The sequence below is a fragment of the Acomys minous genome, assembly GCF_964271855.1.
Source record: "Acomys minous genome assembly, chromosome: 4".
Taxonomy (NCBI): domain Eukaryota; kingdom Metazoa; phylum Chordata; class Mammalia; order Rodentia; family Muridae; genus Acomys; species Acomys minous.
Window position 1 is genome coordinate 26,193,751 of NC_140486.1, and position 17,181 is coordinate 26,210,931.

The 17,181-nt window shown below is 48.6% G+C and overlaps 1 protein-coding gene across 2 annotated transcripts; it reads left to right on the forward strand.

The window, feature by feature from the left end:
- Positions 1 to 3,834: 3,834 nt before the first annotated feature.
- On the forward strand, positions 3,835 to 14,369 carry PCYOX1L (prenylcysteine oxidase 1 like). Of its 2 annotated transcripts, none has more exons than XM_084780544.1 (6): positions 3,835 to 3,996; positions 7,938 to 8,144; positions 9,667 to 9,841; positions 12,185 to 12,396; positions 12,618 to 12,758; positions 13,214 to 14,369. In XM_084780544.1, the coding sequence occupies exons 1-6, from the start codon at positions 3,909 to 3,911 to the stop codon at positions 13,876 to 13,878; spliced, it is 1,488 nt and encodes a 495-aa protein (XP_084636670.1). In that variant the 5' UTR covers positions 3,835 to 3,908; the 3' UTR covers positions 13,879 to 14,369. The 2 variants fall into 2 exon arrangements, with proteins under 2 accessions (XP_084636670.1, XP_084636669.1); XM_084780543.1 differs by lacking the exon at positions 3,835 to 3,996 and adding an exon at positions 8,258 to 8,299 and having other exon boundaries at positions 8,008 to 8,144.
- The last annotated feature ends 2,812 nt before the right edge of the window (positions 14,370 to 17,181 follow it).

The following is a 17,181-nucleotide window of genomic DNA, read 5'->3' on the forward strand; positions in this document are numbered from 1 at the left end:
ATAGAGACTCAGACTCTGGAGATAAGTTTTGCCAGTTTTCCATGGGCCAACTAAATTGGTCTTGGGGTCCTCAGCAGGCTGTCCCCATGTTAACACACACATTCACTTAGACCTACCTTCACTCACTCAGGCTTCTCCACCTCCTCACTGACTGACTTGGGGTTACTATTGCTATGATGAAGCACCACAACCTAAAGTAAGTTGGGGAGGAAAGGATTTATTTTTCTTATGTTCCCATATCACTATTATTGAAGGAAGTCAGGGCAGGAACCTGGAGGCAAGAGCTATGGCAGAAGCCACAGAGGAGTGCTGCTTGCTGGCTTGCTCAGTCTGCTTTCTTACAGAATCCAGGACCATCAGGCCAGGGGTATTTCCACCCAGAATGAACTGGACCCTCCCCCATCAATCATTAAGAAAATGCCCTATGGACATGGCTGCATTCCATCCTGATATTAGTACAGGAAGTAAAAAATTCAAAATAACTTCAGGAAGTCCCTGAAACCAGATTCACTGTGGTATCACAACTGCCAGTATCTCCAGTGTACATCTGTTGCCTGCCCCTGGCTTCCAAGGGCACTGCACACACATACACATGAACAAATCTTTAAAATGACCCTAGTGGGGATTTTTTGTTTTGGTTTTTTTGTTTGTTTGTTTGTTTTTTGGTGTTTTGTTTGTTTTTTAAAGATTTGTTTATTATGTATACAGTGCTCTGCGTACATGTACACCCGCATACTAGAAGAGGGCATCAGATCACATTATAGATGGTTGTGAGCCACCATGTGGTTGCTGGGAATTAAACTCAGGACCTTTGGAAGAGCAGACAGTGCTCTTAACTTCTGAGCCATCTCTCCAGCCCGTTTTTTGTTTTTGTTTTGTTTTGTTTGAGACGGGGTTTCTCTGTGTTGTAGCCCTGGCTGTCCTGGACACCAAACTCTCTTTGTAGACCAGACTGGCCTCAGACTCACAGAGATCTACCTGCCTCTGCCTCCCAAGTGCTGAAATTAAAGGCGTGTACCAGCACACCTGGCTTTCCCCCCCACCCCCAACACATTGATGGTTAGTTCCTTCCTGGGTCTCATTGCTTTGCAATTGTTTGACCCATGTGTATAATGAAAGTGGCACTTTGTTGGGCTTCTGGACCAACCCTTAAAACTTGGCTGAGCCAGTCCCACATGTCCACCAGTGGCTTCCTCATGCAAGTGGGACTACTCTGTACATTTGTAGACAAATTTAAAGATTGTTGCTTTGGTTTGGAGTGGTTTTTGTTTTTGTTTTTGTTTTACATAGCAGCAATAGCTGGTATGGTTTCCTCACCTCATTCCCAGTCTCAGCTAATTATTTTGCACCTCTGTACCACCCAACTGTGTGGCTTTGTTTGCTTGTTTGCTTGCTTTCCCTCTTACCAGCTATTTTGAATCTGATGGACTCATGCATTAGCAATAAGCTGGTAGAGTTATAAGAACTAGGGAAGATGGCCAAACACTAGCCAAGCCAGAGGAACCCCAAAGAAGAGAAGGAAAGGCTGTAGGAGCCAGAGGAATTGAGAACATGACCCACAGAATCAACTAAGCCGGCCTCACTGAGACCGAAGCAACAATCACCAACCCAGTATAGGGCTGAGCTTGGTGTTTTGTTTTTTTTTTAAGATTTATTTATTTTATGTATACAAGCATTCTATTTACGTGACACCTGCATGACAGAAGAGGGCATCAAGTGTTACCAGTTGTGTTGTAAGCCACCATGTGATTGCTGGGATTTGAACTCAGGACCTCTGGAAGAGCAGACTGCACTCTTAATCTCTGAGCCATCTCTCCAGTTTCCTAGTTGGTGTTCTTATGGGACTTCTAACAGTGGGAGTTGAGGGTATCTGTGACTCTCTTGCCTGCAATTGGGACCCTTCTACAGGGTCACCTCATCCAGCCTTGATATGAAGGTTTGTGCCTAGTCTTACCATAATTTGTTATGCTATGTTTGGTTGATATCCTTGGGAGGTCTACTCTTTTTTTTTTTTTTTAAATTAAAGGGAAACAGGAAGAGTGGATCTACGGGGGAGGGGAAGGGCAGGGAGAGCTTAGAGGAGTGGAAGTGGGGAAACTTTAGTCAGGATGTAATGTATGTAAAGAGTCAAAACACACACACACATGGAGAAAACACATCTCTAGATTCAGTAGTCACAAGATCCTAGTCACAAGGTAGAGAGCCAGGCTAGAGAGATGGCTCAGTGGTTACACAGACAGCTCTTCCAGAGGTCCAGAGTTCAATTCTTAGCAACCACATTGTGGCTCACAACCATCTATAATATGATCGGATGTGCAATGTATACATAATAATAAACAACAATAAAAAAGAACAAGGTAATGAGCCAAATATGAATTTTAAAGTCAATACGATTTAAAAAAACAAAAACAGCACAGTGGTGCATGCCTCTCATCCCAGCACTAAGGGAGGTAGAGGCAGGTGGGTCTCTGAGTTCAAGGCCAGCCTTGTCTACAAAACAAATCCAGGACAGCCACAGCTAAACAAAGAAACCCTGTCTTGAAAAACCAAAATAATAGGGCTGGAGAGATGGCTCAGTGGTTAAAAGCACTGCCTGCTCTTCCAAAGGACCCGGGTTCAATTACCAGCACCCATAAGCGGCTCACAACTGTCTGTAACTCCAAGATCTGACACTCCCACACCTGTGCACATAAACTAAAATTAAATAAAATATTAAAAAAAAAAGAAAAACCAAAATAATAATAATAATAATAATAATAATAATAATAATAATAATAATAATGGATTAGAGGCTGAAGAGATGGTTCGGTTGTTAAGAGCACGTGTTGCTCTTGCACAGCTGGGACCCAGGTTCAGTTCCCAGCATCAATATAGTGGTTCACATCCATGTTTAATAACTATGGCTCCATGGGATCCGATGCCCTCTTCTGACCTGGAAACAGCAGGCCGCACATAGTGTGCATGCAGACGTGCGGGCAAACACTCACACACATAAAATAAATTTTAAAATAAGCATGGTGGTTCAGGCCTGTAACCCAAGCAGCTGAGAACCCAAGGGAGAGTAGCCAGCCTAGGTTACCAAGTGAGACCCTGTCTCCAAAAGTAGGGAAGAGTATGCCCACAAATCCAGCGTTTGAGAGGCGGAGGCGGGAGGATCGGGAGGTCAAGCTCATTCTTCACTACAGAGTGAAGTTCAGGCTAGCCAAAGCTACAGAAGATCCTGTATCTAAATAATAGCTAAATAAAAATAAAGGGGGATGAGGAAGGCAAGTGTAAAATGTAGAAACTGGAAGAAAGCAAATTAAAAAAAAATCAAAACCATCAAAAATCCAAGATCCAATGTAGGTAGACAAGCTTGTTTTAGCACTTGCTGGCGCGTCCAGTCAAGCAGGTCGCCAGCTTGGTCAGCAATTTACAGCACTTGAGAGACTATCAAGCCCCCAAAGGGTTTCCTCCTACATTCTCTCATGTGATCATCACAACCTAGAAAGATAGAGCGTCGATTATTCTGCCCCCTGGAAACAGACACGGAGATGGCCCACTACAAAGCTAGTCTGTGTTGGACTGTGGTTGGACTCCCTTCTGTGTGTCTCCCAGCTGCTGGGGCCTGGTCCTGATGTTGAGATCCAAAGACGCTCACACCTGCGCCTGAGCAAAATGCGCCAGCCAATGAAGCAACCGCATCCAAGGAGGAGGGACAGGGACGCTGCCAATGACTGAGCTCTCCCTGAGACAGATGTAGCTAATGGAGACCTCTTACTGCAGAGGGACGGTTGCTCGACCAATGAAAGGCTAGGACTAACCAGGATGCAAGGCCGGACCGCCAGTGGGGCGCCTGGGCGGGGCGCACAGCCAAGCGCCAACCGCTAGCGGCCGATCCGCAGCGTGCTACCCGGTCACCACCCGCCATGGCCCGCGCTGCCCCTCTGCTCGCCGTGCTGACCACACTTCTCACCGCCGCCGCTGCAGGCGGAGATGCCCCGCCCGGAAAAATCGGTGCGGGAAGGATGCGGTGGGGTGCTCACTGAGAAGGACGGGTGGGAAGAGGGTTTGCAGCTGACCCAGGGCAGGGGAGGGCTGCTCCGGAGAGGAGCTGGGTACAGGAGAGGCTAGGGGCTGGTGGGCGCAGAAGAAGAGTGCATTGGGGAGGCGGTGATGGGAAGGGTGGCGTGGGCTCGAGGAGAGGGCCAACTGGGAAGGAGGAGGCCTGGACAGGAATAGCCACTGACAGCCAGCTGTCCGCAGGGCGCATGGTCACTAAACATGTGCTTCTTGAAAAGCTCGCGGGTAGCAAGGCAGGAGCCTGTTGGTGGCGCTCGCAGGGGTCGGCTGAGAGCCCTGTGTGTTGCAGCGGCTAAGCCTGTGATTCCTGTAGGAAAAGAGACCTTTCCTTAGTACGAGAAAGTTCCATGTCTGGAAGACGCTTGGCAGGTTGCCGGCTTGAAGAAGGCTTCCTAGGAGGAACATCTAACCAGAACTTCCGGTCTGTAGAAGGCAGTTCCTTTCACGGGTCAGAACAATCGATGGCTGGGGGTGGATCTGCTGAGTGACAGAGTGGGGATTTTTTTTTCCCTTCAGGCAAGCTAGACAAGCGCTCTACTGCACAGCTCCTCGCCCAGTATGAAGAACTCTTTAACGACAGTCATTTATTTTTTATTATTATTTATGTGGTTTTCCCCAAGCATTTCATTTCGAAGTTCTTCAGGCATACAGCAAAGTTTAAAGTATTTTACAGTCTCATCCACGTACCCACCACCCACTCTGCCATTTGCTGCTAACATTTCAAAATAAACCGCAGGCACCAGGACACCTCACTAAATAGACCATTGGGTAGGTTTTGTCACTAGTTCCGTGTTCACCACTGGTTTTCTTTCTTTTGTTTTCACTCTGCATGACTAAGAGATTCTCAGATCTCCTTGCTTATGAATTGCTCCGGCCAGAAACGCTGAGCTCCTGGCTGTGGGAGGACAGAGTAATAATTCCCGTGTGCTGCCCCCAGGAACCCCAATTGACAGGAGTGCCTTGCGGCATCTGGGACGGCATAGGCTTGCCTGGGCCAGTACAATACTAAAGCTTAATGGTGTAAGAAAACTCCAGCAGGCCACGGAGGGTTAAGGCTGACCAAAGCATACTGGACATTGGTCTGTGACTCAACCAAAAACAGGCTAGGGTATTAAAAGAAGGCCTAATGGAGGTTGACTTTGGGGCAGACATGGCAAGATAATGAAGAGTTAGGCAGGCGGGGACCAGGGCTATGCAGAGCTATGCAGTGCTTTTATGCCTGGGGATGGGCAGCAGGGAACCCTCCCAACAGAACCAAACACTGATTACGTAGCTTGCAGCCTGCTTCCTTCCTGTTCGTTCCCAGACACACCTCCCCAAGGCTTCCCTATCCATGACAAGCTGCCCTTTAGTTCGCCTGAATGCCTTCAACCCCTTGGTGGTTTGGACTAGACCTAGAAAAAAGAACACAAAGTGCTTCCTGTTTGAAGGCATAATCCTTGGGCTCTAGCAAGATCCCTATCTCAGTGCTTCCGAGTGGCCCTAGGACCCTTCGGAGTCCCCTCGATGCCCTGCTCAACACTGTTCTTTCTGCTCTCGCCAGCGTGCAGGGTTTTGTTTGTTGTTGTTGTTTTTTTTTTTTTTTAAACCCCCTCTGGGTCCTGCTCAGATGCTTTCTCTATGTGATGCCAGCATCTGCTGCTTCCTTCTCAGGACTCCCTGAAAGCCTGTTCTCCTACTTGGTTTTGGATCATCTCTGCCCATTGCCTGCTTAGGCTCCTGGGAACCAAAACCCTCTTTGGTTCATCTTTGAGCCTTGGCACAAAGATAGAGCAGTAGGACAAAGCGGTGTCTAATATGTATGTTCCCTAAGCCTGTTCACAGTGACCCGACATCTTACCTCCCGCCTGGGGGAGTGGGGAGTTGAATGGTACCTCCAGACCTTCAAATGTCCATTTCTTTGGAGAAAATGGGTAATCTGAGGCTCTCCAGAGGAAGAGGAAGGGAAGAGAGCAGAGTGGTTAAGAGAAAGTTGAGGGTATTGCTGGAAGTGAGTCACTAAGTACTGAAAAAGGAGTTGGTTATTTCAACATGCAACAGATATTTCATGGGCTTTGCTACCTGCCAGGGCCTGGGAATAGAATTAACCCGGCTTCCTCTCTGTCCTCAAATAAACCAGTGGAATAGGTGTGACAGGGCAAGTGTGCTGCTGGGGGAGGCATGAGAGACATCTGCCTCTCCTCCGAAGGTGGCTCTGACAAGCTGAGGGAAAGGCAATGGCTGGGGAGTGGAGATGTCTTTATCTTCTTGCCTGGCTGGATGGGAATACTGGGCTGTCAGTGAGAGGAAAGCAGTGTTTCAGATATAGGGCAGACAGGATTGCAGGGCAGGCAGTAGCCTGACCCAAGGGTTTCATAACTAGTTCTCCGTCCTCCCTCGGGGCTGTTTGTTGACTACCATCTGTCTAGACAGTGGTTCCCGGCAGCATCATGTGGTAGGTTGGACTTCGCCCAGAGGTTGACAAACTTTGCCTGTAAAGGGCCAGGAAGTAAATATTTTTGGCTTTGCAGGCAGTTCCACTGTATTTTCCTATTGACAGGAAATTAAAAAAAAAAATGGTGTGACTTTATTGGCAGATATTAACATCGTGAGGAGGCTGAGAGGGACACTCACTCAGCCCAGGGGTTCAAGGCTAGCCTAAGCAGCATGGAGAAACCCTATCTCAGAAAAGAACAACAACAAATAAACAAACAAACCCACTGGGCATAGTGGTTCATGCCTTTGATGCCAGAGATGGGAGGCAGAAGCTGGTCTATCTCTATGAGTTCAAGGCCAGCCTGATCTACATAGGGAGACCTTGTCAAAAATAAATAAATAAAATAAATGGGGGTGGGTGCAGGAAGGAAAACTTATGCCTTCTAAAATAAGCCTGTAGTTTATTGATCCTAAAATTAAGGAATGGTTTCCAACCTTCCAACTAAGGAAGTGTTTGGTCAGTAACTGTTTTCACCAATTAATCTTGAAAAAAGCAAAATGGAGGGGATGGGGAATTTTATAAAAACCTAATTGTATTCTTTTTTTTTTAAAAAAACATTGGTTAATTGATATATGGAGAGGGAGTGCATGCCTGCCATAGCACTCGTGTGAGACTCGGGGGGAACAACTTACAGAAGTTAATTCTCTCATTCCACTACATAGATTCCAGGGATCAAACTCAGGGGCAGTGAGAGCCTCGGCAGGAAGCCATCTAATTAGCCCAGTTTATATTCACTCCTCCCCCCTGCCCCCCCTCCTCCGCCCCCTCTCTCTCTCAGTTTATTTGAAACAAGGTATCTCTGTATAGCCCTGACTGTCCTGTAGACCAGGCTGCCCTCGAACTCAGAGATCCATCTGCCTCTGCTTCTGCCTCCCGAGTGTTAGAGGCGTACGCCACCACCTCCCAGGGCTCAATTTATTCTCTTTTAGAAGCATTCTGAATTTTGAGATTGTTTCCTTCTCTCCTGCGGCTAGGGTCTTCCTTTGCCTATTGAGGATGGTAGTAGGTGCAGTTGGGGGAGGGGTGGGCTTTTGATTGTTAGGCTCAGAGCATCTGAAAACTCAGACCGTGAATTTCTCCCTTTGAAATTCCATACACGTGGGGGCTGGAGAGATGGCTCAGTGGTTAAGAGCATTGCCTGCTCTTCCAAAGGACCCGGGTTCAATTCCCAGCACCCACATGGCAGCTTGCAACTGTCTGTAACTCCAAGATCTGACATCCCTACACCAATGCACATGAATTAAAATTAAATAAAATATATTTTTAAAAAAAAGAAACTCCATACACATACTTAGTACAAGTGCCTGGAGGTCAGCTCTGCACAGGGTAGTGCAAAAGTAACCAGCCTCTCTCTTCTGTGCCGTTTCTTCTTCCCTGCCTTGTTTGGACTTGCTGACAGCTGTCATTGGAGCTGGGATCGGGGGCTCGGCTGTGGCCCATTTCCTTCAACAACACTTTGGACCCCGAGTGCAAATTGTTGTCTATGAGAAAGGGACCGTGGGCGGCCGCCTGGCCACCATCTCCGTCAACAAGCAGAACTACGAGAGCGGGGCGGCCTCCTTCCACTCTCTGAGCCTCCACATGCAGGACTTCGTCAAGCTACTGGGTGAGTGGCCGGCACTGGGGCTCCAGTGCCCCAGGCCTCAGGCCCTTCCTTCCCAGAATCCCCCAGACCCTTAAGGTCAGATAGTCATTTAGCCCAATCTCCTCATTTTACAGATGGAGCAGCTGAGACCAGAGAGGGGAAAGAACTTGCCTGAGGTACACAGTGAGTTAGTTGCAGAGCTGGGATTAGAACTCAGATTTGACTCCCAGACCTGTCTCTCCTTTTCAGCTTGCTGCCTCTTAATTATTGCTAAAATATCAATGTCCACACCCTCTTGCCCACCAGATAACCTGGTACATACTAGGGAGTATGTAGATATTATTACCTCAGACCCCACCAGCCTTCAGGATGAGAGACAGATTCCCCTCTAAAGAGGCTGGAGCTCGAATCATTAACATACATCAGCTGAGACAACACATGCTGTTTGCTGAAGAAGCCCCAGTTATCGGAAACAGTCCTGCAAGATCACAGCTTGTAGATGTGCAAAGTACAAACATGCAAGCTCATTCACTACAGCAGGGTCTGCCATAGCAGAAAGTGGAAATGGCAGGCTGGAGAGATGGCTCAGAGGTTAAGAGCACTGGCTGTTCTTTCAAAGGTCCTGAGTTCAATTCCCAGCAACCACATGGTGGCTCACAACCATCTACAATGAGACCTGGTGCCCTCTTCTGGTATGTAGGTATACATGTAGGCAAAACACTGTATACATAATAATAAATAAATAAATCTTTAAAAAACAGAAAGAAAGAAAGAAAAAAAGTGGAAATGGCCTCTTGGTTCACCCTCTCTGTACTTGAGGTGAAACACAATGTCATGTAAGTACCCAGTAGACTATCCACAGAGCAGGATAATGTATATGTTATGTTTGAGGGGCGGGGTTAAATCATGGCCATATACATACATATTCATGAATGAAGTGGTTTTTGAGTTGTGGAATGCTCAGGAGCTAGAAGGAGCTCCATTGGGTTCAGGGCTCCTTGTCAAAGCTAGCCCTGGCCGGTCAGCCTTTAGACATTTCTGCAACAGTAGCATTTCCCTCACTCTTGGCTGAGCAGATCACTGTTGAAAGAAATACAAAATGGTACATTGTTTTCACTCTCATTTTCTTTTTTCTTTTTTTTCTTTTCTTTTTTTTTGTTTTTTGTTTTTTTTTGTTTGTTTGTTTGTTTTGTTTTTTGTTTTTTTGAGACAGGGTCTCTCTGGGTTAGCCGTGGCTGTCCTGGACTCACTGTAGACCAGGCTGGCCTCGAACTCACAGCGATCCGCCTGCCTCTGCCTCCCAAGTGCTGGGATTAAAGGCATGCGCCACCACGCCCGGCTCGTTTTCTTACTCAGTAGGAAGTGCAAACATTTTTCTCAGTGTGTTCTTTAGCATGCTGCTTATAGACAGAGAAGCACAAAGGAACAAAATAGACACTTCCAGCCGTTTGCATCAGGAAGGCCCCAGTGCAAAAGCGCAAGGCACTGCTTGGGCCTCCTGGGGGGCCATGAAGGGGAGCTGAGGGGCTGCTGGTCTCCGCAGGGCTGAGACAGCGGCGCGAGGTGGTGGGCAGGAGCGCCATCTTCGGCGGGGAGCATTTCGTGCTGGAGGAAACGGACTGGTACCTGCTGAACCTCTTCCGCCTCTGGTGGTACTACGGCATCAGCTTCCTGAGGCTGCAGATGTGGGTGGAGGAAGTCATGGAAAAGTTCATGAGGTAGGGCCGGGTGGAGCTGCAAAATGCGAGGTCAGGGAACCGGGGAAAGATCTTAGGAAGGAATTGATTGGTCGGGAAGTGTGAAAGGGGAGTTGAAGGTGACTACAAGGACCCTGCCTGATACAGTGCAGGCTCAGCAAGCCCCAGCCTGAGCAGTGTGTGGGACAGGGCCCCTGGCCTTGTCACACTGATCTGCATTCTTTCCTCCCGCTTTACAAAGGCTGCTGAAGTGTGGTGGGTGGGAGGCCCGTGGGTGGGAGGGAACAGGGAGGTGGGGTAGCCTGAAGAGTAAGGCCATCTGAGAGAGGCAGCCTGCTGCAGCACACTGTAGCCAGCTGCAAGAAATCGTGTCCTGAGATTTTCCCCAGCTTTTCAGTGTTTAGCTCCAATTGATTTTGAGAGCCAGTTGAGACACTCATGTAGGCTGTATGCAGCCCGGGGTCACCCACGTACAAGCTTTGCTGTCCCCACTTTGTCCCACTAGAGCTGTGGTTCTCAACCTTCCTAATGCCACAACCCTTTACTACAATTTTCCTCCTGTTGTGGTGACCACCCCCAGCCATAAAATTATTTTTGTTGCCACTGCAGTTTTGCTCCTGTTAGGATTTGTTGCTGTCAGTATCTGATTTGCAGGATGTCTGATATGTGACACTTGTGAAAGGGTCTGTTGACCCTCAAAGGGGTCGTGCCCCACAGGTTGAGAAACAGCACTCGACACTCTTCCTTCCTCTTGAGCGCCAGCCCCTCCCTATCACCGGCTGTGTGCTCACATGCCCGCCCGCCCGCCCGCCCGCCACTCCTCTTCTGTTGGCCCTGTTTCCCAGAGCCCTGAGCAGCCCTGGGCTGCCCCTCTGACCCCATCACTGAGCCTCCTAGTGTCAGACGCCCAGGTGTGGTCCCCTGGCACCCTTCCCCGCTTTCTGCTAGTCTCCGCCCCCTTCACACTCTATGATCAGGCCATACAAGATGACACTTCTTCCTTACGCCTTCCAGATGTCCCTCGGGGCTGCTGTACTTTCTCCTTCTTCTCTTTAGCTTACTCTCTGATAATTGTATGCCCGTATATAATGCATTCTGGTCACGGCCACCCCCTCCTCCCTCGATTACGCCTTACACTCCCCGACAACCCCATCCCACTTTTGTGTCTTTTGGTTTTGCGTTCCCTTTGCCATCCACTGGGCTTAACCAGGGCTGCTACTATGGGCAAGCATGGGAACCTCGCCACTGAAGACATTGACATCCTCTTCCCTAGCAGCCCTGACAGCCTTTAGCATCCTTAGGTGGGCTAGGGTCCCTCGAGCTCCTCCCCATCCACGACTGAATATGTATAGGGCTCTGTCTTGTGCAGGCTCCACGCAGGCAACCACAGTTGCTCTGAGTTTGTGAGTGTCATAGCCGTGTCACGCCCATAAGACTATTTCACAACCCTCCTCCCCACCACCCACCTTTTTGCTTTGTTTTGTTTTGTTTGTTTTTCGAGACAGGGTTTCTCTGTGTAGCCTTGGTTGTCCTGGACTCACTTTATAGACCAGGCTGGCCTTGAACTCAGCATTTTTTTTTTTTAACCTTCTTTCTGCCTTTATTTGACTTAGAGTCCTCGCTATGTAGTCCAGACTGGCCTCAGACTCACCCTCCTAAGTCCTGGGATTGCATTACTTCCGTCACACACACAATCCTATTCAGCCCCTTCTTTTCTTCCATATACTTTTTGCTTTTGTCAGCTTTCCCTGCCTTGCTGACTGGTCCCTATTGTGGAAACAGTCTACCTAATCCCACCTTCCTAGCCATCTAGTGGTCCGATTGAAAACCAAGGCCAGAAAAGGCAGCCATTCAAAAACAAGCTAGTCCAGAACTGTGTAGCCAGGTGAGGTGGTTCCCATCTGTGCTAGTTCAGGGGCCCAGATGAATGGAATAGGAGTAAGACAGGAGCTCTGAGCAAGTGTGAACCCTGCCAGATCAGGCAAGAGGGGAGGACGTGCGTGGGATGAGGCTAGGCTGTTGCCATCAGCCTCAGCTTGGTCCTTGACACCTAGACAGATCAGAGGCTGGGGGGGGGGGGGGTCGGCAAAATCCACTCATGTCCAGGGACATATCAGCACCTGGGGCAAGAAATGTGATATACTTGTCATCTAGCAGAGCCACACTGAGAAGCCAGGTGGAATCCTGGATTGCCTGTTTGTCTCTGCACTGTCCCTGGCCACCTGTGGTGAGGTACAGACAAGCCAGCCCACTATAGCCATAGAACAGGCCACAGGGATGGAGTGGCAGGCCCTCAGGGCTTCATGATGGGTGGTCAGCTCAAAAGCCTTTCTGCAACAAACTCCAGTCCCGTGTGTCTCTTAGGATCTACAAGTACCAGGCTCACGGTTACGCCTTCTCGGGCGTAGAAGAACTGCTACACTCCCTGGGCGAGGCCACCTTTGTCAACATGACTCAGCGTTCAGTGGCCGAGTCCCTGCTCCAGGTGGGCGTCACACAGCGCTTTATTGATGATGTTGTCTCTGCTGTCCTACGGGCCAGCTATGGCCAGTCAGCATCAATGCCTGCCTTTGCTGGTAAGTGTGCCGCTGTCACCCTGCCTGTCCTCTCTGCTCATACGCTCAGGACAAGCTGGACCAGTAAAGGCCTGCTGTCTTTTTGCCCCCATTCTTTATTTTCCCTTTTTATTTATTTATTTATTTTAAAATTACATTGCATTTTCCTTGTTGTCCGTGCTCACAGTTGAGAAGAGTCTTGTTCTGGCAGGAAGGCCCAAGATCTTTCCTCTCTTTCCCAGGAGCCATGTCACTAGCTGGGGCTCAGGGCAACCTGTGGTCCGTGGAAGGAGGCAACAAGCTGGTTTGTTCTGGTTTGCTGAAGCTCGCCAAGGCTACAGTGATCCGTGCCACAGTGACCTCTGTGACCCTGCACACTACAGGTAAGTGAACAAAGTAGTTATGCCCATCCCGTTTCTAGACAACCTTCCTTTCTCTTCTGAACCTCAATCCTAGTGGGCCTGCAGGGAAAAAAAAAACAAAAAAAAACAAACAAAAAAAATCAGTGGAAGGCTCACCAACACTAGAGGGCGCTGTTTTGGTTCAAATGTTAGAACTAGGATGCCTCCTTCAGTAAATAAAGTATTCCTCTGACCATTGAGAATTTGAGTGACATCTTTACCTAGGCAGCAGAACAAGAGTAAGGGCTTGGGCCTTCTATCAGCCAGACCAGCACCTTCTAACACTCCCAGAAGCCGTATCAATATGAAAAGAGATCACCCCGCTGCCCCTGACACCAGGCTCTCACTGCACCGCCCCGCTGCCCCTGACACCAAATGCAAGGTCAGTGGGTAGAAGCCAGGAAATAAGTAGACGCTAACGTTCTCTCTCCTGTTAGAAGGGAAAGCCCTGTACCAAGTGGGCTATGAGAGTGACAAGGGCAACAGCTCTGACTTCTACGACATCGTGGTCATCGCCACGCCCCTGCACCTGGACAACAGCAGCAGCAACAACATCACCTTTGAAGGCTTTACTCCACCCATCGATGACATTCAGGGCTCTTTCCAGCCCACTGTGGTCTCCCTGGTCCATGGCTACCTCAACTCTTCCTTCTTTGGTTTCCCCGACCCTAAGCTTTTCCCCTTCGCCAACATACTCACCACAGATTTCCCCAGTTTCTTCTGCACTCTGGACAACATCTGTCCCGTCAACATCTCAGCCAGCTTCCGGCGGAAACAGCCCCAGGAGGCAGCTGTGTGGCGGGTGCAGTCCCCGAAACCCCTCTTCCGGACTGAGCTGAAGACCCTCTTCCGTTCCTATTACTCAGTCCAGACAGCGGAGTGGCAGGCCCACCCCCTCTACGGCTCCCGCCGCAGCCTCCCAAAATTCGTACTCCATGACCAGCTCTTCTACCTCAATGCCTTAGAGTGGGCGGCCAGCTCGGTGGAGGTGATGGCCGTAGCTGCTAAGAATGTGGCCTTGTTGGCTTATAACCGCTGGTACCAGGATCTGGACAAGATTGACCAAAAGGACTTAATCCATAAGGTCAAGACTGAACTGTGAGGGCTCCAGGGAGAGAGAGAGCCCAGGAACTCTGTCCCACCCTGAAGACGGAGCCCACTCCAGCAGCACAGGACGCACTAGGGCAACGCTCTCTTTGCCCTCATGTTTTGGTAATGAGCAAGTTCCCCATGTGGGTCCCGGTGACCTACTGTCCGCCTATCTAAGGACCTTAGAGGCTGCCTTCTTTTTTTTTTTTTTTTTTTAATGTTTTTTTGAGACAGAGTTTCTCTGTGTAGCCTTGACTGTCCTGGACTGCCTTTGTAGACTAGGTTAGCCCTGAACTCACAGAGATCGACCTGCCTCTGCCTCCCGAGTGCTGGGATAGGATCACAGGCATCCGTCACCACGCCCAGCTCCTTATTTGTTTAAAGGAAAGATTAAGAAAAGGGATGGAAATTCAAGTCAGTATTTGGGGTTCTTGGTGTAGGGGGCATTTTTTTTCTTGTTGTTACTATTTTTCAAGAAGAAATAAAAATTCATCCTCTAAGCCACTTCTGGCTTCGTTTTCTCACTGGAAGCCAAGATGCCCGTGAGAAGGCATACAAAGCAGAGAGCTCAGTCTTCCTTCGTTTCTGTTTTCCATTACAACTCCCCAAAATGCAGAGCCTGCAGCAGAACAGTTACAACCAGTTACTAAAAGCAGAAGGCAAGATCGGAAAATGTACGCATTTGGATAGGCTGTTGGGAGTGGGCTTAGAGCCTCCCAGCAGCACTGTGTGTGACTGATACGACCTGGGGGAGAGATGTTTACTGGGATGTTGCCATCTGCAGAGCTCTGGGCTGCCTGTCAGTAGAAAAATGGAAGCAAACTGGGCTATAGGAAGAAACGTTTTTGACATCCCCGTGGAGGGATTGGCCATTCTCTTTATGTAAAGGCACAGGAGTCATGTGATGGATCTGTCTTGCGCAAGTCCTCAGATGGTAGAGGGTGGTCCTACCTCACACCCCCGGCACCTCCCCTAACTGGGAAGAGGGAGATGTGGGATGGAGTTCTTTGGGGCTCAACCTGTGCTCTCTCGGGCACTAGCTTCCATGTGAAAGAAGTAAGCTTTGCTTTCCCTGTGTCCTACGACGACAACGGTTGGGGTGGGAGACGGAGTTCTGTTCTGTAGTAGAGTGCTTGCCTAGCATTTGTGAGGCCTCTGCTTTGACTCCCCCCCCCCAACCATTAAATAAATAGATAAAATAAATATCGAGGATTACAGATGAAGAGCATATGTTTGGATGTGTGACGCCCCTGGTTCAAGTCTCAGCACCTCCTAAAATATCAGTTTTTAACAATAGATTGAAACTTGTCTTCATTCCTTTGGACCTGTGCCTTTCTGCAGAGGGGGGCACCTGGAGGAGTGGAGCCAGTATGGGCCACCCCACAGACACACAGACAGACAGACAGACAACACTCATTTTGTTAAGCTGGGCTTTGAGAGAGGTGCTTGGATGCACACAGGAAACATGGCCACGAGAAGATCCTAGCACAGAAGCTTGCCCAACAGACAAGTCCCGAGAGTGATCTGGCTGCTTTCCTCTGTGCAGAAAACAAGAGGCCACAGTGAGAACGTAACTTGTCTGAGGTCCCGGCTAAGTTTTATAGAATAACCCAGATCTAGAGCTTCACCTTAATTGAGCTCAGCATAAGGACAAAAGCCCCTTCCATGCAGTGAGTCACACTGGAACACAGGTTTATGCTCTACCAGGTGACAGCAATGGCAGTGACAAGGTGATCTTTAGGGCACATGTGATCTATATGTGGTGGGTGTTACAGAAGCCATAAGACTGGCACACCAGGGCCCAGGGGTCCTGCTCAAACTAAGGCACCAGCCAAGGACAATACAGACCGTAAACTTTAAACCCCTACCCAGATCTAGCCAATGGTCAGAACATACTCCACAGTAGAGTGGAGAGTGGGGTCTGACTTTCACACGTACTCTGGTGCCTCATATTTGACCATGTCCCCTGGAGGGAGAGACCTGGTGGCACTCAGAAGAAGGACAGCAGGTTACCGAGAAGAGACTTGATACCCTATGAGCATATACAAGGGGAGGTAATCCCCCTCAGTCACAGTCATAGGGGAGGGGAATAAGGGGAAAATGGGAGGGAGGGAAGAATGGGAGGATACAAGGGATGGGATAACTAACCATTGAGATGTAACAAGAATAAATTAATAAAAAAAAGATATGTTACTTAAGAAAAGAATCTATTTTTGGTGAAAGAGAAAAGAATATAGTATCATAAAGAGACAGAGGGGAAAGTTGGATGAAAGGCTTAGATGGGAAAACAGAAGAGATGACAGGATGAACAAGGGGCAGTGGGGAGAAACAACTAATAATAAAGACATTTAAACAGCCATATTGAAACTTACTACTATGGATTCTTCCTAAAATATATATGCATAATGTCCAAACGGGACATCTTACGCTACCAAATAAAACTTCTAATGCCAAAAAAATAAAAAAGACTGGCACACCAGTAAGACAAGTTCTGGTTGAAGAAGAAGAACAACCAAACTTCTCTGAACAATGGAGACATCACTGGCTAAGACAACGTGGGGCCATGTGCAGAGCACAAGGCAATTCCTAGATCCTTCTTTCATAGCCAACAGGCCCCTTTTAACGTAGGCCACATAGACCAGCCCTGCACCAGCACCTGTGGCCAGGAAAGGGCCAAGTGCTGACTGGTTTGGCTTTAGACACCAGACAGCAATGGGGACACAGATTTTCTTAGAATGACACCTTCTGATAATATAATCCCTGGAACAGAGGTCTTATCCAAATGTCAAGGCCATGGAGGGACCTGTGCGTCCCTCCCTAACCCCCAAGTTCAGTGACATCAAAGTGTGTGATGGTCCCTTTTTTTTTTTTAAGATTTATTTATTTATTATGTATACAACATCCTGCCTGCATGTGGGCCTGCCCACCAGAAGAGGGCACCAGATCTCATTATAGATGGCTGTGAGCCACCATGTGGTTGCTGGGAATTGAACTCAGGACCTTCAGAAGGGCAGTCAGTGTTCTTCACCTCTGAACCATCTCTCTAGCCTGACGTCTTTTTTGTTTTTTGTTTTTGTTGTTGTTGTTTTTTGTTTTTGTTTTCTTTTTTGTTTTTTCGAGATAGTATCTCTTTGTGTTAGCTGTCCTTTGTAGACTCGCTTTGTAGACCAGGCTGGCCTCGAACTCACAGTGATCCACCTGCCTCTGCCTCCCAAGTGCTAGGATTAAAGGCATGCGCCACCACACCCAGCTCATGATGGTGTCTTTCAGTGGACTTCGAAGTGCAAACAGCACAGGCTGTCAAATGCCAGAGAAC